The 23,194-nt window shown below is 42.8% G+C and overlaps 1 protein-coding gene across 5 annotated transcripts in view; it reads left to right on the top strand.

Moving 5' to 3' along the window:
• TSPAN32 (tetraspanin 32) overlaps positions 1–23,194 on the top strand; it is a 53,838-nt gene that overhangs the window by 13,019 nt on the left and 17,625 nt on the right. For 4 of the 5 annotated variants that reach the window (XM_030560575.1, XM_030560577.1, XM_030560578.1 and 1 more), the window contains one exon: positions 4,394–4,468. The exons of the other annotated variant lie outside the window; for it this stretch is intronic. In XM_030560575.1, coding sequence (XP_030416435.1) covers positions 4,394–4,468 — 75 coding nt within the window. The remainder of the gene's footprint in view (positions 1–4,393; positions 4,469–23,194) is intronic. 5 annotated transcript variants of the gene reach the window in all.

Below are 23,194 nucleotides of genomic sequence, written 5' to 3'. Positions count from 1 at the left end.
AGCCCTGGAGAGCGGGACGTGGGCCCCATATGGCAGCACCCCGCCCTCTATGACCCCACTGCTGCTGCTTCTGGCCACCCTGTTGCAGTCCTTGGGCTCCTCGGGCTGCTTCGTCCAAGCCCGGCTGTGACGCTGGGGAGCAGTCGCCCTGCAGCACCTGCAGGCGGTGCCATGTGCCCTGTGGGGCAGCCCTAGCCCGAGTGTCCCCTGCTCGGACCCAGCCCAGCCCAGCCACAAGGTGTGGGCGTTGCTCCCCTGTGGCGCAAACCGCAGCAGCCCCAGGGCACCCCTGCGCTCAACGTGCTGCTGCTGTCATGGCCGGCTCTAGGCTTTTGCCACCTGAAACAAAACAAAACAAAACAAAACAAACAAAACAAAAGATGGCCGGAATGCTGCCCCTGAAAATGTGCCGCCCCAAGCACGTGCCTGGTTTGCTGGTGCCTAGAGCCAGCCCTGACTGTGGTCAAGGAGTGTTCAAGCACAGCTCAGGAGGAAGAGTGCAAAGATAGTTTGAAGTCAGCCTAACCACTCCCCTGATCCTGGACCACTGTGTTGGGCCCAGTCACCTGACATGAGAGCAGCCTTCATGTCTAATTTACTTTAGCTTCCCATATCTCCAAGGGGCTGTTACAGCACTTGGGGATTGCTAGGGCATAGGGCAGCCTCTATTCTGGCTACAGGAGTGGGTTGTAAGAGCTGTTGAACAGTCTCTGCCACCAGAGGATTCTTCTTAATCCAAAGTGACCCTCCCGTGGCTGGTTCTGCCAGTTCTGCTGGTGTTTTGCATTAGCTGAGTGGTGCAAAGCAGCCCCACCACAGCTGAGGATAGGGCCATTAATTGTATACAGCATAAGATCTGAGTTTGACTGCACTGAATAAGAAGGGAAGCTGAAGTCTAGCAAGGTTTTTATTTGAAGGGCGAACGTGAGAAAGGTAGATAAAAAGATAGACCAGTCAGGGGATGGGAAGACATTTCTATGGATCCTGCCAAGTCTACAGAAGACAAATTGTTCCTTGCAGCAAGAATGAAAACAAGGTAATTCATAAAGGAGTAATTGATTATTAGCTCAGTGACAGCATTTGATGGGGCTGAATGTGCTACATCTCGTAAAAGAAAATGTGCTGCATCGTCTTGCAACACGCTCATAGCAGTCTTAGAATCGGGGGGGAGGTGTTAAGAAGAGGCAACTTTGGCTGTTTGTATTTAAATATAACTACTTGTTTTTAAGAATATTTTCTAATATAATTATAAATCTTCTGGCTAGGAAATGAACAAGCAGCCTGTAATTCATTTATGAGTACTTCTAGGAGTCACATAATTATATATCATAGAATGGATGGAGGGAGATCTCCCAACAGGGTGCAAATTTCAGTACTGGCAACAAAATACATAAAATAAATACTGGTAGAGCAGACACTGACAGGCAAAGGAGTGGGCAGACATGGTGGAAAATGTGGAGAAGAGTCTTAAACTAGATAATAATCTGATACATTTGAGAGACTTTTATGAGGAGTAGAATTGGTTGTGGGGGCAGGGGGGAGTAGAAAATGATTTTGTGCCACATTTTGAAATTCTTTCTATTTGGTAGCATTCAAAATTAACCAGTTTTGGTGGGGGAGGGGAGGTTATGAATTTTTTTTCAGTATCTTTATTGAAATTTTTCATGAAACCTTTTTCATAATCATGTTTTTTTTCATTTTCTAAGAACAATATTTTCATATTGGCATTGAGTAAAAATTTGAGTTAAAATACCTTGGAAAATATCATCAAAAACAGGTAACTTCAATAATGCTGATAATCTTTCATGAGAAGTGTTGGTGTTTTTTGTTTGTTTGTTTTTTAAACATCCTTTTTGCATTGTGAGGAAAAAAATGAAAAATTTGACTAGTGAGTAGTAATCGGAACAGGTCTTGGAACAGCATGGTACGCGTCACTTCTCCTCTAGATTTCATTCCTAACTCCAGTTCTCTTCTGCTTTCAAGGGTTAAAATTTCACCACTATACAGTCAGTTTTATTGCTATGATCCAGTTGTGGGGAGTGTAAAAGCAGCAGAGAGTCCTGTGTGGAGTTGTGGAGAATTGTCCCTTCAGAAAGGAGAGCATAGAGGGGCAGTGTTGTCTTTGGCTCTGTCTCAGAACCCATGACATCACTCCTCCTGGGCTCTTCAGAGATTCTGCACATTGTTGCGGTTCGTTGCAGCAGCTGTCAAACAGCAAAACAGTTCACTCACTGCTGCGATTCCCAGCTTTGTTTCCACTGGCAAAGGGACACACATGGGTCACACTTCTGGCGCAGGTTCTCTTAGCTCCTCTGTTAAAGCCTACAAAGAAATCAAGAACTAGTGATGGCTAGTCCATAGGGAAGTTTAACTGCTATAGCTCAGCCTCCTTCCCCAAGCTATCACGTTGTATAGCTCTTTGTATTGACACATGGCAGCATTTCTGTCTACTTGCCTTATAGTTTTAGGCTTTGGAAGTGTGTCATGTTATAATATTTCTGTTGCTTATTGGACACTGTGTGACCTCACAATCCATGGTGTCCAATAGTTGCCCTGGAAAGCCTGAAATATTGTCAGTAACAGCATGCATTTTCAACCTTTTCTCATAGACTCATAAACTCTAAGGTCAGAAGGGACCATCGTGATCATCTCTAGTCTGACCTCCTGCACATTGCAGGCCAAAAAAATCTCACCCACCCACTCTTGTAATAGACCCATAACCCCGGCTGAGTTACTGACGTCCTCAAATCATGGCTTAAAGCAGGGGTGGGCAAACTACAGCCCAGGGGCCACATCCGGCCCTACAGACATTTTAATTTGGCCCTCAAGCTTCCATCAGGGAGCGGGGTCTGGAGCTTGGCCCACTCTGGCACTCCAACCTGAGAGCGGGGTCGGGGTTTGTCCCACTCTGTGTGGCTCCCGGAAGCAGTGGCATGTCCCCCTTCCAGCTCCTATGCGTAAGGGCAGCCAGAGGGCTCTGCGTGCTGCCCCCCTCCCAAGTGCTGCCCCCGCAGCTCCCATTGGCCAGAAACCACGGCCAATGGGAGCTGCAGGGGCGGCACTTGCGGACGGGGCAGAGTACAGAGCCACCTCATCACATCTCCGCGTAGGAGCCAGAGGGGGGATATGCTGCTGCTTCTGGGAGCTGCTTGAGGTAAGCGCCACCCAGAGCCTGCACCCCTGACCTTCTCCTATGCCCCACCTCCCTGCCCCAGCCCTGATCCCCTTCCTGCCCTCTGAACACCTTGGTCCCAGCCCGGAGTACCTTCCTGCATCCTGAAGTCTTCATTTCTGGGCCCCACCCCAGAGCCTGCACCCCCAGCTGGAGCCCTCACCCCCCAATTTTGTGAGCATTCATGGCCCACTATACAATTTCCATACCTTTATAACATGTCAATTAAAACATCCATTTAATGAAGCCATAGAAAAATTTCCAAAAAAGAGTAGAAAAATTTAAAATGTTGACAATTTTTCACAAAATGTTAGTTTTCAATAAAATTCTGGATTCAACTTCAGGATCCGTTGGCCTTTAAATATTTTACTGTCATGTTTCTTTTTGGTAAGCAGAATCTACTGGTCTCATTCTCATGACAGGCATCCCACGTTTCACTCAATCTCCAGATAAAGTGTTTGGTTTTGTTTGTTTTCTTGCACTAAAGAAATGGCTTTTCTAACAGCCAGCCCTGTAAACTTCATCAAGAATAGGAAAGTCAGCCTTTCATCCTTCTTCATCATTATCACTAGCCATACTATTCAGGGTCAGTTTCTGACCTTGATTACACCTGTGCAGTCCTACACCTGCACAACCCCCACTGGAGTAAAAATCAGCTTGGTTTTGCAGTTGGAACTTAATTAACAACTCTGAAACACAAACCAGAGTAGAATCCAACTCACTCTTTCATAGCTGTTGGCTCTGCGGTGTTATTGAGTAGAGGTGGTAATATTTTTCTCTCTCCACTGAGCGGACAGGCTCTGAACACACACGGGGAGTTTGGATCTCTTGAGTAGGAAGGTGCAGTTTTTCACATAGTCTTACTTCGAGATAGAACCATATTTTAAATCTAATTTCTTAATTTCACACTTTTCTTGGTAGAACCTGAAGCAATAGGTTAGCAACTCTATAGTACACAACATGCTCTTCTGCTGAACATCCTTAAAGGCCACTGTGCAGTTATAGTCCCTGCCAGGGAATATTAAAACTATTGTGAAGCTGGCTTCCTTTACATGATTGAGATTTTGAAGGTTGTTTAAAAGAAGTTAACTTTTAACTGTGACTTGCATTAAACCTGCCAAAGCCAATGTAATTAACTTATTCTCCTACTGTGTTTTCACATAAATATTTTCAGCCCGTAAGAGGAAATGCTGCAAGTAAGTGCTTTCTCTTTATCCTCAGGGATTCTTCTGTTTTGCCATTGTTTTCTGTGCACTGATACAGGCTGCATTTTGGAGATATACCAACAACAGTGAGGTAAGTGTTTTCTTACTAAGAAATACCAAGAACCAGTCACCAGATGGTGATCCTATAGCAGTGACTGCTACCAAAAAAGAAACACCTGTGGGGGGGGGGGAGAGAGATTTTGTTTCAAATAATTTCTTAAAAAAACATAGAAGGACATAAACATTTTGCCAGAATGTTTGCTCCTTTCAATAGCCATCTTTTGTGTCTCAGACTTTTCAATTTCAGCCAGTTCTACTTTCTACTAATGTCAGTTGGGAGCTTTGCAAAAAGATTGAGGATAGGTTCTGGCCACTCTGAATTTTCCTTTATCAGCAATGATAGTCAGGAGATAACACACAAACACATTAGCTAGATGTTTTAAAACTGTCAGCAATGAAATAGAGAAACCATCAGCTTGAATATCATTCTTGGGTCGCTATCACATTGAAATAAATGAATTGGGGATTAGTTCACAGCTCTTGAAGTCGTCATTTCAGATTGTCTGTAAACTCAGGAAGATATTGCACTGGGTCTCATTTGGAAGACCATCTTTACAAGAACAGTGGTTCTCAAACTGACCATGAACCCACAGTGGTCTGTGCAGGCCTTTGGGTGGTATGCGGAATGGACCATTCTGAGAATTAAGTAGTGGAGTTGTCAGGAGGGGAATGAGATGATCTTTCCCTTGCAAAGTGATCTACTGAATGAAGAAACTGGCAAGTCAGAGTTTGATGTTTAATTCCCCATCTTACCTTTCACCTTGCAGGGGAGTACTGTCTCCATGACATGTTCACTCTGTCTCTATGGAAACCTGTCTGTGGAGTGGCAGGGGTGATGTGAGGTGGCTAGTCTCCCCAAAATATTCCTGCTTGTAAATTTGAGGTGCACAGAGGTGGAAGTTACTACAGACAGTTTCCCTCACCACAGTGTGGAAAACTCCCACACAAGGGCTTTCAGGGCAGCTGTGTATCACAGGCTGTTCCTGGGAGCTATGATAACCAAAGGGTAGCTGGGGTGGGAGAGTTGAACAATTCAATAATGTCACAATTTAAAGAAATATGGGATTTTTCTTCGTTTTCTAATCTGATGGTATCCTGCTGATGGCTAACCCCTCCCCCTACTCTCTTTTAGGGGGGAATTATTTTTAATTTATTAGCTTGAATTCCTTTTTTTTCCTCTTCAACATTATGGGTGGTAGTGTTGTGAACATACAAATCTCACATCTCTTACAAAACTGTAAGTACGCGCTGAGCTTTTAGACTGGCTTTTTATTATGAGTTACATTTGAACATTTGGAGATGACATGAAGTTTTAAATTTTGTTCAGTACTGTTGCCTGATCTTTAGATTATGTATTATTGAATACTTAGGAATCCCCAGTTATCACTGTCAGGGAAGACGGGTACTTGTTCCAAGATCAGGCCCAGTATTATTCAAATTATTATATAGCTGGGAACCCCAATGTGCACAGTTGCAACATTGACACTATAAGAACTCTTATATTTACAAATATAATTTAATACATTTAGCACAGTCACAAACACCCCAACTTAATAAGATAGAGGATCCTCCAGAATGTATATCTGCACATCTATATACTCACACCATCCCTTGTAGAACGACCTGAAATGTTAGCCATTGTCTTCCTCATGACCATCATCTTCCCCATTATCACCAGTGGCCATCATTCTGGCACCTCCCAAGGACTACATCTCTCTCTCCTACCACCCCCTAGGCTGGATGCCACTTTTATATTATGTTACGCTGGCACCACTATGTTTGATGCATATTCAGTAGGGGATTTTCCCTTTTCCTTATTTGTATTTCCTCACTTTACTAATGTTGGAGTGTCTTTTCCTGTAGGTTAGTATGTCAGTGATCTCAACTTATTATCATATGTGTCAGTTCATTACCATGGCCTTTTGTGGTTAGGTATCACGTTTGTTATTTCTGTCCTCTCTGGTTGTTTCGGTTCTTTCTGTCCCTGCCTGCAGGTATATGGGATCTTGGGGAGCAATTACCACACAGCTGGGGTTCCAATTAATTTCTTTATTAAAGGGAAAAAAGGAAGTGGTGGGAATTTAATAATGAAATACGATGGGATGGAGTGTATAGGGTGTTTACAATAGACAATGATGGGGTGGGTTCTTATTGAACAGTGTAGGGAGTTCTAATAGTGGGATACAGCAAGTGGGGTTCAGCACAATGGGATACAGTACAGTCAATAAGCAACTCTAGATACAGTGTGGAAATGCAAAGCGTACCCAAAAGAAATGCAAAATAAAATGGTAGCTTCTATATGAGTTAATAGCTAGATACACAATGTAACACAGTGGCATCAATGTAAATACAAAGTATATCAGAAAAGTGGAGGCAACCAATGGGGTGTTATAATTACAAGTAAAATGTGAGTTACAGTACAACAATACAATATCAATATAAAGGCTGGGTCAAGAAATGGGGGCGGGGGGGGAGTGAGTGATTAGTGGTATGCAGACGAGCGGCTGGAAGCAGCGAGAGACTCTGAAGCCCTGCAGGGCAAGGACAACAGAGCAGTGTGATGGTGATCTTCTGTAGGGGAGGGGCAGCGGAGAAGTGTAAAGAAGGGCTAGAGAGAGGTTTAAGCAACAAGCGGACACCAAAAACAAAGGTAAAAAAAACAGTTTGGGAAATTTCACAGGGGGAGAAGCAGCAAGGGGTTTGGGAAGTTCGGAGGGAGTGCAAATGCGGGGGAAAAAGAGGCAAAGGGTTATAACAGGGAGACACGGAGAAGTACACAGAGGGGGAGATTGGAGCGGGGGAAAAACAGACACGGGAAAGTTCAGGGAGAGATCGGGACAGCAGGAAGGTAAATTTAAGCAGCAAAAAACCTTATCTATCTTAACCAACGACTAGGCAAAACAACAAATATCACAATTCTAAGCAAAGCTATAACAAGCAACTATAGGGAGCAACAAAACAGTAAACTATAACAAGGCAGTTGAAACTTACAAGCTCTACAATCTTAACAAACTATGACTTATTAAACTAAAAAAAACAAGACCTATGGTGCACCTTATGCTATGGGGAGGTTACAGAGGGCAGAGTGGTAGGTGTCCAGGACCCAGCTCCCAAGGAAGCCAAGGGATGGTGGCTACAGCGGTGGATACAGCTGAAAGCAGAGAGCCCCAAGGCAAAGCCCACAGGAGCAGAGCTTAGCAGCAGCACAAACTTATTTTTAGCGGCAAAGAGCCCTGGAGTTTAAGAGAGGTGTTAAGACACAGACCAAGGTTTAGCCTGAGTCCGTGTGCTGGGGAAACAGAGCCAGCAGCTAAAATAATAAAATAAAAGTATAGAAAGTTTTACAGAGGGGTTCTTACCAGTCCCCAAAGCAGCAGCAAAGGCAGAAGCAGCAGCAACATCAGAAGAGGCAAGGAGGGCTCGGTACAGTCTCAATAATCAGGAGATCTCTCAGGTAGCAATTCGTTCTTCGTGGGGGGGGGGCGTTCAAAAAACGGGGGTACGCTCAAAAATAAAACGAGAGCGGAGAAAGGACCCCCCAGAACCCCTGGCTGATCAGACCAGGCAGCAATGCAGGAACCTTTCTGAGGTGTGTTTCAAAAATGTCTGGTTTTAAAGGCAAACTTGGGCCGTTTCCCGCCAGTAATCCTGATAGGCTCCCTCTGTCACAGGGGAGGGGGCACAGGGAAAAAACTGAAGGTAAGCCCAGAGACATGCCTGGACATAGTCCTGTGCAATAGGTGACTCAAGGGCACATGAGGCCTATGACTCATGCCCAGGATCTTAGAAACACATTAGGTCTTGCAGCTCTGGACATTGCCTACCCTACACCAAGCCCAGGCTCAACAAGGTGATAACAGGACTAACCCTTTGAACAGGGCAGTGGTCCCACTTAGCACGCAGCACAAGTGGCCATCCCTTTGAGAAGGGCAATGGCTCTTGTTAAACAACTTAAGGGGCCCTCTCTTTGAGAAGGGCAGTGGCCCTGGTAAACAACTTAACAGCCAGGGAAGGGCGGCCACAGGAGAACAGAAAACAAAATGGAGTCTGGGGACAGCTGTAAGAAACAAAATGGAATAGGGGATAGCTGTAACAGACATGCCCCCCTGGCTGACCTGAACGGCCAGCACCCGGCAAGGGGACCCCCGCCCCTATTATCCGCTAGTTTTTGACAAGGGTCTCGTCATCCCCTTTTTGCTGGACACGGGGGCACAGGTGTCCACTGTTCCTCCTCATGTCCCTCACACCCCCACAGGACACACCATTTATGTGCAAGGCCTCAACAGCACAGAACCCCATGCAGAAGTAAAAGTACACGCATCCATAGGCCACGCACCAGTAACATTTCGGGCCCTAGTGGGACCCATGCCACTCCTTGCCCAGTTTGTATGTGCTTGGGATATTAGATGAATTGGTGCTACAAGTCAACATCAACAAATGGATTGCAGACTACTTAAGTGGATAAAAGTAGAGCTGGCTGGAAAGTGGAGATTATCCACAAAAAACTTCAGCTTTTCAGCCAAAAACCAAAATATTTTGACAGAAAGCGAAAATAGTTCAATTTAGAAAAGCCACGGCAGTGTCTCATGGAAGCTGTAGATGAAGTACTTCACCATCCTATTCTCCTTCATAAGCATGGTCAAACTACATTTGCTGTGATGCACGTTGGTCTCTCCTGTGGGTGAGGGGAGGCCATGCATCAGAGAGAGATGTACTTCAAGAGGGGTGTCCTGTGCATAAAGAACTGAATTACAATTCACATGAGGCATGGTAACTCCATAGTCAAGTCTAAATATTTTGGGTTTGGGACCAAAATCTTTTCAGTTTTTAGGCATGTTGATTTTTGACAAAAAATTGAAATTTTCTGCAGAAAGCAGACCCTTTCCATGAACACTTTCATTTAATAGAAAACTCCGTTTCCATCAAAACATAGTTTAAACAGAGAATTTTAAAGCAGTCTTAGACAGAAACATCTCTCAAAGACTATAAAAATAGGATGCTTTCTCCCCTGTGCATCTTAAAGAGCCATTTTCAGAAAATGAAAATGATTCATACGGGATCAGGTAGTATTGTATGACACGGACACCACAGTGACTCAGTTCGATGAACCTACCTCTTCCATATCTACTTGGTTTTATATTTTTTCTACAAAAGGGTTACCCATACCTCCTGAAATATCCTGTATTTTGTCCCAAAGTTACATATATTCCACACAGATTTGATGTTCCTTCTGCTTTTAGAGTTAAATCATTTGCAAGGGTAATGTAGAATAATGAGGTTATAGTGATTTATACTAAAATGACAAATCCCTCAGCATTTTAAATTTCTTTCCTACATTTGGGTTGCCTTAGAGCCTTTCTGGGCTGAGGTCTCTAACCTGTTTACATTAAGGTACTTCTAACAAGAAAAAAGTAGCATATGAATGTGAAAGAAGAAAAATGAAGTAACCAATTGCCATAAAAATCCTCATCATGGATCCTCAAATACTAAGATCTTTACCCTGCCACTTGCACACTTATTGTAGATTTCCTGTTCCATGATTGCATAATCAGTAGTAATTAAACCATTGGCAAGCAATCCTGAGTGCTGAAGATTGTTGGAAAATGGGAGCCTAATAAATCACAGCTCTGCAGGGTTGTAGACTAGGAAGTCCTAATTATGAGTGAAATAGGAAAATAGCAAAAGTTGATCCAACTAGGAAGAGATCTGTAGGAGACAGAAAGATTTATATGTCAGCCATGCTATTGTAGATGGTATGTGGCTTTTTTTCTGTCTATACTATACAAGATGAGGGAAGGATGGCCAGGAATGGGGATGAAATCCCAGTCTGAACCTCATAAACACTTATCTTTCTGAGTACAGAATGTAGACCCATTATCTAAATTACTCATACATGCTAGTACAATACAGACCTGTTTTTTTCCAAACCACTTCAGAGAGCTCTGAAATCTCTGGGTGGAAATAAGGTTTTTAATGAGCAGGGATGCCATGCATACTCCATACTACATTTGAGGGACATGACCAAACATTGGTTAACGAGAGTGGATGATTGGTAGTATCCTGCATAATATCATCTAGAGTATAATGCTGTGTGCTGAAGCTGCAGCTTTTCATACTTGTGACTTTTGAGGACTTCTGCCTGGCAGAGGACTGCTCTGTCATTAGCCAATTATGTTGTGTAGCCGGAGATTCTGATTTGCATAGGGAATGAACTCCCAGAGGTTCCACTCCACAGCCTCACAAGTCATTAGTGAACTTTACAGCTTATCCCACTAATTGCTGTAAAGAAATAGACAATTGCTGTTGCAGAGCTGGGGTTTTCCTTATGAGTGCAACCTTTTCTCTACTATTCTTCTGTGCAGCTACTGCTTGCTCACTTGCTTCAGTACTAATGAGCCCTGGAAGGCTTTGAGTCTGTCCATCTCAGTGGAAACAGCACTTGGAGGCTTCTAGGTATAGCAGCATGCTTGCAAGGATCAGTCAGAGGACAGTAAAAAGGCTCGGTAATCATGGAGAAACAGGTAGATCTCAACGTTGGCAGCTTCATTGTTGGCACCATCAGTGGAAACATTAAAGTAGTGGGACACAGGTGTTTTCACCAACAAGTTGTCTAGCCCTGGTTAAAAAAAAAAAAGGCGTCTCTATCATGTCTACTCTTGTTTCTACTGCTGACAGCAGGGGCTGTATTGTTGCAAGGCAAACAGGGGGCAAGGTGCTGAAATTCCCCAGGGCAAATCAGCTCAAAAAAATCTTTGAAGTGAAAGTCTTTTTGATTTTGATTTTTTTCTTCATTTTTCATTTTCAACTAGGTCTAGTGCTGAGCTATCAGCGCTCAACCTATCCTCAGACCCTACGCATTTCCAAACACAGTATGAACTTGCACCTCATCTCCAGCTATTCAACATGCAACTCGTTCACCTCAGTCTCAACCTGCAGTATCACCTGCTAGTCTAGTTCTAGTACGCATCAGTCCTGACCAGCAGCCCCTCTGGAAGTCTAGTTCTGAGCCCTCTCTGAAGTGAATCAGACCTCAGACAATCCAAGTACATTCCCACTTGTGACCAATCATGCAGGGGGAAGGCTAGTGTGTTATCCTTACTTCTCTATGATCCAACTGGCTAAATGCCCTCAAGCAGCAAATGTATCTCCTTGAATTTTGCTGAGCACTTAATTACAGAAGAGGGAGAAGCTGCTGCATGCATATCACTGACAATACAATAAAGTGAAGGAATCTAGTACCAGGAAGAATTAGTAATGGTTATTTGTGTGTGTGTGTTCCTTTAATTGGACAGCTTTGGTTCCCACCATAAGAGTGTGAAGTTATTTCATAGCTTTCAGCTACATTAGGAAAGCCTGGTTCCAGAAAACAAGGGATTGAATCTGCTTTTCAGAAAACAAGTTACTGTCATACCAGGTATATTGCCGTAATTGCTCTGTTTAAGTGGGCACTATCACCTGTGTGCTAACTACTAACATTAACCCTTTGTTTACCAGTTGAACCCTGTTTGTAAAGCTTCTCCTTTATAGAAGTGGGAGAGAGCCTGGCTTACAAGGATGGTTACAGGTCCTCATTAATCATCAAAATCTGGGTTTGTCTTGGGACCTCTGGTACAGATAGGCAAGAGAAATGTCAGTGTCATTTCTTGATCTTTTTTCCGCTGTTGGCAGGAACTTAAAAACCCTTCACATGAGCTGGGGAAGTTTTGGCCCTGTCATTTGGTAGGATGAGTCAGTGAAAATAAAACTGCTGTAGTGAGGACAGATTTTTGCAGCAAGAGCAGATTTTTATGACCATAGATCAAAAAGCAAGTGAAGATGAGCATGGGCATAAAACAAACTAAACAAAGCCTTCCCAACCCAGGACTCACAGAGCACTTATTGCAAATAATTCTCCTAGGCACTCTCCCCATTCTCCTTCTCTAGCAGCTCATCTTACAGCTGTTCCCCCTGCATATCTGTTGCAAGGGAAAGGAAAAGTGAAACTGGAGTTAACCCCTTGTTTGCTGCCCCAGTGTCATTCATAAATCCTTTGCTTGGTGTACATTTACCAGCTATTTGGTGCAGTACATACTGACACTTAGGAAAGATCGATTCCAGAACCTAGAGAAACTGTCTTATAATTCATGCTAGGCCCAAATGCATTGCACATAATATTGTTCAATTGGACTTTCCAGGACCTTATTGTGGCCGCATCAAACACTTCAATACTCACTTGCAGAATGGGCGTTATCCTAGAATTTAGACGAGCAATTTTTTTAGTCCCTTCCCTGTCGAGTCAATAATATTTTTTGTCTGGGTATTTCAGTCTCTAGCTTTTCTTCAGATAATTCTCCTTTCTGTGGGGGGAAGGGGCTGTATGTATAACGTTAGCACAATGGAGGCCCTGATTGGGGCCTCGAGGTGTTTTACCATGACATAAATCAATAAGACATTACATTTAAAAATCTCCCCTGCTTGTTTCTGGTGGCTGTCCAGATCGAAGCTGAAAATTGCATGGCACTGTTCAGAAAAAGCAAGAGACAGCTCTGCTGTCCTGCCTAATATTTTGACTTTCAGTGACAGGTTCTGATATAGCTGAGTATGAGCTATTACTGAGTGCATAATGACAGGTTTCAGAGTGATGGCCGTGTTAGTCTATGTGAGTAAAAACAACAAGGAGTACTTGTGGCACCTTAGAGACTAACATTTATTTGGGCATAAGCTTTCATTGGCTAAAACCCTCTTCATCAGATGCATGGAATGGAAAATATAGTAGGCAGATATATGTACACAGTACATGAAAAGCTGGGAGTTACCTTACCAAGCGGGGGTTCAGTTCTAATCAGACAATTCAATTAAAATGGAAGTGGGCTATTCTCAACAGGAGGAAAAATCACTTTTGTAGTGGTAATCAGGGTGGCCCATTTCAAACAGTTCACAAGAAAGTATGAGTAGGAAGGCCACCCTGATTACTACTGCAAAAGTGATTTTTTTCCCCTCCTGTTAATAGCCCACTTCCACTTTAATTGAATTGTCTGATTAGAACTGACCCCCCACTTGGTAACGCAACTCCTAGCTTTTCATGTACTGTGTACATATATCTTGTACTGTATTTTCCACTCTATGCATCTGATTAAGTGGGTTTTAGCCCATGAAAGCTTATGCCCAAATAAATTGGTTAATCCCTAATGTGCCACAAGTAGTCCTCGTCATTAAGTGCATAATGGTTGCTATTTTGGCTTATACAAGCACTTGTCTGCTAGCCTGTAATTGTCAGTAAACACTTTGAATTAGAGCATGAAAACCATGTATATAATAGAACCACGTTAAATCTGGTAGAACCTATTTTTTACTTGTATTAGACAGTGCTGATCTATGCCTACCTTACTGTACCTACCTGGGTATGTATTCTGCGTGTATGCATATGTAAGTAGGTCCGTATGTGAAAGTGAGCCTGGAGGGAAATATGTGTGTAGATATTTGTGAGTACTGTGACAATATTTTTCCTATCACACTAGGGCATTGAGGCTTAATTCATTAATGTGAGTGAGCTGGTCAGAAATTGTACCATGGTGCTGAGCACCATGGAAATGCCTGTAAAACTTAAAGCCTAATCCTTTTCAAATGTCGCAAGTGGTTTTGGTTTCCCCAAAATGATTGGTTGCCCATGTCATAAACAGATAGTTAAGGGTTAATAGAACAGGAGTACTTCATGTCTCTTTTGACTGTAAAGGGTTAACAAGTTCAGTGAGCCTGGCTGTCTCCTGACCAGAGGACCAATCAGGGGACAGAATACTTTCAAATCTTAAGGGAGGGAAGTTTGTGTGTGTGCTGTTAGTTTTTGGTGGTTGTTCTCTCTGGGTTCTGAGAGTGACCAGATGTGCAACCAGGTTTCTCTCCAATCTCTCTGATACAGTCTCTTATATGTCCAGAATAGTGAGTACTAGGTAGATTAAGCGAGTTGGGCTTATGTTTGTTTTCTTTATTTGCAAATGTGTATTTGGCTGGAAAGAGTTCAAATTTGTATTTGGCGGAAAGGAGTTCAACTATGTATTTTGCTGAAAGGATTTTAATTTGTACTTGTATACTTAGGCTGGGAGGGTATTCCCAATGTCTATGGCTGAAAGACCCTGTAACATATTCCATCTTAAATTTACAAAGATAATTTTTACCGTTTTTCCCTGTTTAATTAAAAGCTTTTCTTGTTTAAGAACCTGATTGTTTTTTTATTCTGGTGAGACCCCAGGGGACTGGGTCTGGATTCACCTGGAATTGGTGGGGAGAAAGGAGGGAAGGGGGAGAGAGAGGTTAATTTTCTCTCTGTGTCAGGATTACTTTCTCTCTCAGGGAGAGTCTGGGGTGGGGAGAGAGAAGGAGGGGGGAAGGTGGATTGTCCTCTCTGTTTCAAGATTCAAGGAGTTTGAATCACAGTAATCTTCCAGGGTTTGGGGGGGACCGGAGTGTACCAGGCACTGGAATTCCTGGTTGGTGGCAGCGCTACAAGTACTAAGCTGGTAATTGAACTTAGAGGAATTCATGCTGGTACTCCATCTTTTGGACGCTAAGGTTCAGAGTGGGGGATTATACCATGACAGCCCAGCATGAGACACCTTAAAGGGGCCTGATTTACAGAGGGCAGGTGTTCAGCACTTTCTGAAAATCAGGCTTTTCTATGATATCTCAGATTGGACTCTCAAAGACTGAGGCATTCAAAATCCCTAGCCACATCTGAAAATGGAGGCCTAAACTAAATAGAGTATAAGTGCTGACTGTAGATATTGAGTGTGTTTCCATGGTAATGTCTGTGGAAGGGTGGGCTGTATTTGTGTGCGTGCATATTCTTACACTTCTTTTGACGCTGGCTATTCAATGCTGATACTGTGTTCTTGAGAAGTCGGCTTAATAACTTTCAGCTTTTTCAAAACTTACTACCCTGTATCGTCACTTGAAAGCCTGGAAGTTCAGAGGCGACTTGCTATGTCTGTGCTGATTTCCAGTGACTGTGAAGACCCCACATCACACCGTGTTTGCTCATGACACTTTTCTAGCCACTTACACAGTTCCAGAGTTGATGTAAGGCTTTTGGGGAGAGCCAGCAGCATGAGATTTTTGACCCACACCCCTAAACTTACCTGACTGGCTTTAGGTTAAAATGGTGATGGTAAGGAAGGAACTGGAAACCATCATAAAAGCTGACCATAGAAGGGAAGTCCAGCTGTTCATACCAAGGTCTCTGCCTGCATAGTGGCCAGCATCTGATGTTCTTTTCCAGTGCACAATTCTCCTGTTGACTCTAGGACCCCCATGTGTTATTAGATCTGGTGAGACAAGGTGGGTAAGGTAATATCTTTTATGAGACTAACTTCTGTGGGTGAGGCCTTGTCTACACTGCCACTTTACAGCGCTGAAACTTTCTCCCTCAGGGGTGTGAAAAAACACACTGCTGAGCACTGCAATTTTCAATGCTGTAAAGGGGCAGTGTAGACAGTGCACCAGCGCTGAGTGCTGGTGCACTGTCTACACTGCCCCTTTACAGCGTTGAAACTTGCAGCTCCCAGCACTGGTAGTTACTTCCCTTGTGGGGGTGGCTTTCACGTTCCACTTGCTAGAGAAGATGTTCCCTGAGAGAGAGAGAGAGAGACAAGCTTTTGAGGTTTGGTGGGCGGGCATCTGGTGAACCCTAGGACTTTCCCTTTCTCTCCTGTTTCATCACAGAATCTAGAGTAATTAGCAATATTAACATAACAAGCACTCAGAATAACCATCCCATTCTTTCTCTCAAGGCTAGGGAGGTGGGGATGTGTGCCAGGGAATTACAATATAATACAGGGGAACAAAGAGAGTTTTCCAACTTAAAAGTTGTTTTGTTGCTTGTTTGTTCCCCCCCTTCTTCTTTTTATTTTCTCTTCCTACTTTCCCTCCTCCTGTCATCCGTCCTCTTCTTTTTTAGAGAAGTAGCATCTTTCCTCTCATTCTTTCTCTTCCCCACTAGCTCCTTTTCACTCACCTCTTGCTCTCCCATCTTATTTTCTCTGTGCCCTTCACTCCTCCCATTTTTCCATTCTCTTTACTCTAGGTTCCTGTTTCTCCCCTCACTCACCTCCTTCTCTTCCCCACCAAAGGCCAGCCCTTGCTATGTGTGCTCATCCTCCTCCCTTTGTGAGGTTAACCTTTCTTCTAACTCCTACCTCCTGAGAGAACCCACTGTTGCTGGGAGAAATCCTTCCTTCCTTCCTTTGTTTTTCTGCCTATGTTACTGCCTCTCTCTCTCTCACCACAGGAGACCTGATGGTAGGGAAGGCAGTATTCTCTCTCTGCACCCCACTCCCCAAACACCCTCACCTGCCTCCACTGTGCCAGCATCTGAACTAGCTCCTCACTGAGATGTGACTTCTTGTGGCCAGAGGCCACACTGACAGTTAGGTGCTAGCTGGTGGCTAGGAGGGAATTCCTATTGGCCATGCAGTATAATCTGCAGAAGCCCAAGTATTAAATCATTCATGGAATAATTAAGGAACTTCTGCCAGGGATTTAGCAACTCTTGTAATTTGGCCAAGTGATTGCAGCATGTGTCATGAATAGCCAATACTTTTCTACAGATTCTTCCATGACCAGCTCCTGCCACAGTCAATCAGTGTATAATTTGAAGGTGCTCTCTGCAGGAAAAGAGCTGGATTCGGCTTTCATTAAATGAAAGCTGAGATTAACGCTTGCATCGTCCCAAACTTCCAGGGGACTGTGATCAAAATCTTTGAGTCCCAAAGGCCTATTTTAACATGTCTCCTGGTTGTCCTTGGATCAGTTTGTTGCTTGAATATGAACTTCCTCTCTTTATGTGGCAAACTCCTTTCATTGTTTAAATCAAGACCTGTATTTAATAAATTGCTCAGTGTTTTCATAAGTAACAATTTTTCCCAAGTGCCTTCAGGTGTGTGTAATTATTAGACCACTTCATTCTGTACTACATTGTGCATAGGAGATAAATTAATAGGTTAGCTTTTATAGAGCGGTGGATGCAGTACACACAAGATTTTTCACAGGAATCTGCATGCAAATGCCTATGGTCTTCCTTTTCACTGCATGATGACAAGAGAAGTCAAACCTTTTACACTCTAGGACTTATAGCCGATAATGTAAGATTGTCCTCCCCTCCATTTAGAAGATTTATAGGCCACCTTGATGTCTGTCCTCAGGAATATTGCAATCAGCTAACAGCCATCTCTTAATCTGTCAGCCTGCCATCCACTCCCCAACTCCTTCTGCCTACTGCAACCTTCTTTGTAGCCCAGGGGATCACTCAGCTTTTCTAAAGGGCAGAATTCAATTAAAGGCATCTCATAATAGAGCAGCAGCTGATTACTTTGTTATTGAGCAGGGTGGCATATTTAAGACTGCAGCTTTAGGACAGCAAAATCTTGGCATTTTGTATGTGAGAGCAAAGGCAAAATTAACAATGATATATAAACTTTGCAAATAATTTCCTAAATTTGGGGCTTTTGGTCAAAAATATTCTAATTAGAAAAGAGCAAAACCACTGGTTCCCTCATCAGTTCATATTGGATTGAAATTAGCTTTGTTTTAGTCACAATTCCAAGTGTAAAGATCAAAATTTCAAAGGAAGATGCAACAACAGGTGTATCAAAAATGTAAAATCCAGACTTGCCTGCACAAAATACTGTTCCTTGAAGGAATGCATGCTGAGACTGAAGTATCTTTGAATTATGTGTGAACTCTTATAATTTCCATTTAAAGGCTCAGATCAGGAAAACAGTCTCATTCAGGACCGCACTTAAGCATATTCTCAAAGTTAAGCATGTTCCCTTATGTTCATCAAGATGTGGGTTTTACATTTAGCTCTGAAAGTAGCAAGATTTGGGTTTGCTCTGATTCCTTCTGGCAGGAATTTTATACTCTTGGTCCAGCTACTATGAAGGTTGAATCTCCCGTCAGAGTGTAGAATGCAATACTATATTTTTGAGAACGATAGTGCCGTCTCTGCTGCATTCCTGGGCATCATCTATATCTTCTGTGTCACTACACTGGATTTTTGCATTCAAATATTTTGGAGCATTACCTCTTTCTCAACTATTTTAAATGTGGGCTGAATGTTTTTTTCCAAAGAATTTCATTGAAATTTTTGAAAAACTTCAATTTTATTTTTGCAAAAATGTTACTAGACTTTGTTTCAACCAGCTCTATAACTGGTGAGATTTTTGTAAATTTTTTGTTGTTGAAAATATTCATTTAAATCTTGGGAAGGGAGGGGGGTAAAAATCAGAATGTTGATTAAATATTCAAAAAAGGTGTGTATTCATTTATTTTTTATTTAGCAGTTTTTTGAATGGCTCAAACTACTTCTGAAGCTTGTGGCTGAAGCACATTCTTCCACTACTCAATCTTCAAACGTTTTTCCTTCTGTTTCAACTTTATTTTTGGCTTCAGTGGAACTTTTGGTATCCGACAACCCATCCACTTCTTAGTGATGATCCCTGTAAAGAGACTTATTCATGTTTGAAAAGAGAATTTTTCTCTTGTTTCAACCAGTTAGGCTCCAGGAAAGAGTTCTATTAAATGAAGAAGAGAGGCCTATACTGTTTCTTTTACTGCTACATTGCCACTTTACAGGAGAGTCTAAGGATTTTTGTGGAAAAAACAGTAAGTACTTAAAAGTCTTTGAGGTAGGACTTCAGAGGTTAGCAGTTCAGGATCCATGGGTGATGGTTCCTGGTTCTTGGCTCTGTGAAACAAAGGTTTTTGTCTGGCTTTTCTCAGAGGTAACAACAAATGGCTGGGATGAAATATTGAATGGAGTAGCCTTAAGGGTTGGAAAGAATTCAGGGACAACATTATAGAAGGTTCATGATTCAAGGTTGAGAGGTCACAGATCCCAGCTACAGGACTCGATGGGTCTGGTGGTCAGAGTACAGAGTTGTAGGATTGGATGGAATGGTCAGAGGGGGTTGACTTTAGCCTGAAGTCTTGGAGTTCCAATGTTAAGGTTGATTCTGAGACTTGAGAGTCAGGACCCAACATCAGAGTCAGTTTGAGTTTAGGAGTTCAAGGTTCACAAAATCAAGATACTGGAAATAGAGACTTAATGGGTCATGTAAACCCCAAGAATTCTGGATTATTCTCTCTATAGAAATAAAATAGTGATTTCTCTAGTCAGATTTGAAATGCCATAAGTGATAAAGCTCCCACTACTTGCCATTGGAAACTATTCAGCACTCTTCCTTGTTAGGAAGGTTTTTACTGATATTTAGCCTAAATTATCTTTTGTTTAATTTCACCCCTTACCCCTAGTTATACACTCAATCACCATGCTAAAAAATTTGGTCTCAATCCTCATCTGTGCCACCATTATGTCTGGCACACTAGTTGTCCAAATCAGACCCTAACTTAGAGAAGCTGCAGGGCTGCTCTGATTTAATTTATGTCAGCCAAAATGTTCTGCTGGCCAGTGACTGACAGAGCACTTCATGCTTTGTCCCTGTCCCCATCACAGCAACTTCTCATTCCCAGCCACAAAAGTGTCAGCAGAGACAATTATAAAGCCAAGTAGGGTTCCTTTAGGTTCGCTATAAGGTGACTTCACAGTTAAATATGTTAGGATCTTTTTAAATGTTTGGCAGAGATCATATCATTCATTCTTCAGGGCACATTCTAAATCCTGAGCAGGTTAGGAAGAAATTTTGCCTGTGAGCAAGTTATTCCATAATTGCCACTTCAGTTTCTTGCCCCTTCCTCCAAAGCATCTGGCATTGGCCACTGTAGGAGACATGATACTTGACTAGATAGACCACTGTTCCAATCTGGCAACCCCTAAATTTCTGTGGTTTGGAATCCAGTTGATCAGCCTTGACCAGCATCACAGCTGTTCCTTGGATGGAACCTCTCATTCATTTGAAATGTGTTTTGTTTGTTTGTTTTTTGTTTTGTTTTGTTTTTTAAACTTTATATCCTAGCACCCAGAGGCATGCTGGTTGTTTCTCAAAGTCAGGTCCCTTCCCTGAAGAGTTTACCACCTAAAGTCTTGATCTGCAAACTATTCCACATGGACAGACACGCACAGAGCTCCACAGAAGCCACTAGGATATTGGGTAGGGTTCGAGATCGTCCTGCATGATAAGCATTACAAGATTGGGCCTGAAATATAATGCACCTTTCATCCCCCTGCTGCCTAGTACTGTATAATTTAGCCACACCCATGGTTATGTCACTGCCATCTAGTAGACATAAAAGGTGGGGAGAGGATATGTTCAATAACTGTTAAAAACCTTGTACTATACACAGTCTCTCTTCCCACAGTGGAAGGCAGAGGAGTATGTGAGAGTAGAAGCCATGTGTGATTTGCTACATGTTTAATTCCAAGGTGTTCTTGAACAGCACCATATAGAAAATGGAGCTGTATCTCTCAGCTGGAAAGTGATGCGGATAAAGATATCATGGAGGTTGGCGTCTGGTCACGCACTTAGGACAGCGAGGTTGTTCCAGTGGGGCAGTGTGCATTTTTTTTGGAAGGAGGGGATGTGGAGAGACTACAGCAGAAATGGCATGGAGGGCAAAAAGGTGAACAGTTAAATTGGCTGCTGCTTGTTTTCCTGCAGAAAGTTTAATAATTTTGTGCAGGAACCTCTTGGAAAAAGCAATGTATAGTTACAAGAAAGAGAGATAGGAGTAAGAAGGTGAGCCGAGGGCCTTCTTTAATGGGATGCCTCTGTGACAGTCCCAAAACAATTGTTGGAGATCGAATGCCATCTAGCCTGTTCCCCTGTGTGGTCCCATTAGTGATGGCATGTGCCAACAGGTGGGTTTTTTAAATTATTTAATATTTTTCATTTGTTTTTGATAACAGTGGGTCCTCTCATCTTCCTATCAGCTGGGTCCAGTGACTGCAGAGCAATCTGGGTAAAATGACACCTTACTGACTTCTGCAGCCGCTCACACGGGGCCTTAAAGCCCATTTTGGATTGTTGTGCTGTTCAGATTTCTGCTGCTATTGACTGCCATTGAGGAGGGCTAACAGGAGGAATTGACAGGCAACTGCATCAAGACATTCAAAACTCCTAAAGCAAGAACCTATTCACACCAATGGGAGAGGAGTGAGTTCTTTAAAAGCAACCAGGAGCCTGATCTGTAGCCCACTGAAGTCAGTAGGAGTCTTTCCAGTGACTTCAATGGGCTTTGAATCAGGATTTTTAGATCAGTCCTTTTCCTCCTTCCTCAGCTGCGCCTTCCAATTCCTTGCTTCTGCCCTAGCAACTCCTCTTATTGTCCACTTCCATCTCACTGTCTCTTCTTCCTATGTTTCTCTCCCACACCATTCTGCCTTCCCGCTCCCTGCTTCTTGTCTCACCTCGCTTTGTGCTCCCCATCCCCTGCCTTCCCTGCTTTCTTCTCACCCTCCCAACCCCAGCTTTTGGAGGATCTTTTCTTCCTGCTATACATATGTGCACAAGAGCCTGGAAAAGAGAGAACTATTCTTTAAATAGAGCACCCTTATTTCTTTTCTACAGTCCTCCACTGGTGGACTTCTAATGCCCTGTCCACTCAGGACAATAGGAGGTTTTTTCCCATTGACTTGAATGGGAGCCAGATCAAGCTCTTCAACCAACATTTTCAATACTGATAGCCCAATCTAGATGCCTAGATATGTACATAGATTAACAATGTGGTAATTCTCAAGATCCCATTTATAAAAAATTCCTGTTGTGCTTCCATAGAGTTGAAAATGAAGTACACTAGTGATACTGTGTACAAAAACCTAGGACTGAATAAACATAAAATCTTCCAGAAAGTGAGCTTCCTCGCAGACTTTGGCTGGGGTCAGTCAGTTAAGGCTCCCTGATCCCCAGGCTGCTTTAACTTACTGCAGCTGAGGACTGGCATAGTGTAACTGAACTTTACCAGACCCCTGACCCCGCTGCTGTGCTCTGACATATCCTCTCGAGGGGTGGAGGAGCCAGCTCTATTCATGCCAGAGAGAAATCTCCTCCACTGGGGCAATTCTTTGCTGGCCAGTTACATGAGATTCTGGCCTGTTATCTGCAGTGCATAAACAAGGAAACTTTTGTTTAACTGTACTGCTGCTGTAATTTATAAACAAGTCTGCTCACAGAGGTGGAGCAGGGACTTTCCAATAAGCTTGAAGCTATGATTTTTGTGTGGGCCTCAAGTAGCTTCAAAGTTCTGGAACTCCCAAAAGGGTCTTTGTCTACTTCCTTCTTTTAAGCACTGTCAGAAACATTGGTGGTCTTTCAAGCAGATGGCCTCGCGATTAATGAGGGCTCTGCTTGAATGATCAAGATCCATTATCATAGATTCTCATCATGGTTTATCATGCATGACAGTAGTAATTTCTGTCATTTCTGGCTATCCGAGTTTATCAGCGTGAAAGAGAATCAGTGCAAGATTACAGTACTCCCATTGTTTAATTCTGTCTTCACTAACTCCTGCTTATGTTCTCTACCATCCTTCCTACTAGGTTCTGTTATGTTTTCAATCTACTGTAATTAGATCGTAAGTGCCACAGAGCAGGGAATTTGCTTTTTTTAATGTTTCCTGGATTCTAAAGTGTCATGAACACATGTGGCTTTACATCATAAAAAAAAATAATAATAATAATAATAATAATACTAAAAGATTGAGCCAAATGAAACTGTAAATGATTCACTTACTCAGATTATGAGGAATAGAGTTGTTATCCATTTATGACTTGAAAATGCAGTCATTCAGATACACCTACAGGTTAAAAAACAGTGCTAAAGACAACTATGAG

This window comes from Gopherus evgoodei, chromosome 4, assembly GCF_007399415.2.
Source record: "Gopherus evgoodei ecotype Sinaloan lineage chromosome 4, rGopEvg1_v1.p, whole genome shotgun sequence".
NCBI classification, from domain to species: Eukaryota; Metazoa; Chordata; order Testudines; family Testudinidae; genus Gopherus; species Gopherus evgoodei.
This window is presented reverse-complemented; position numbering and strand designations above follow the sequence as displayed.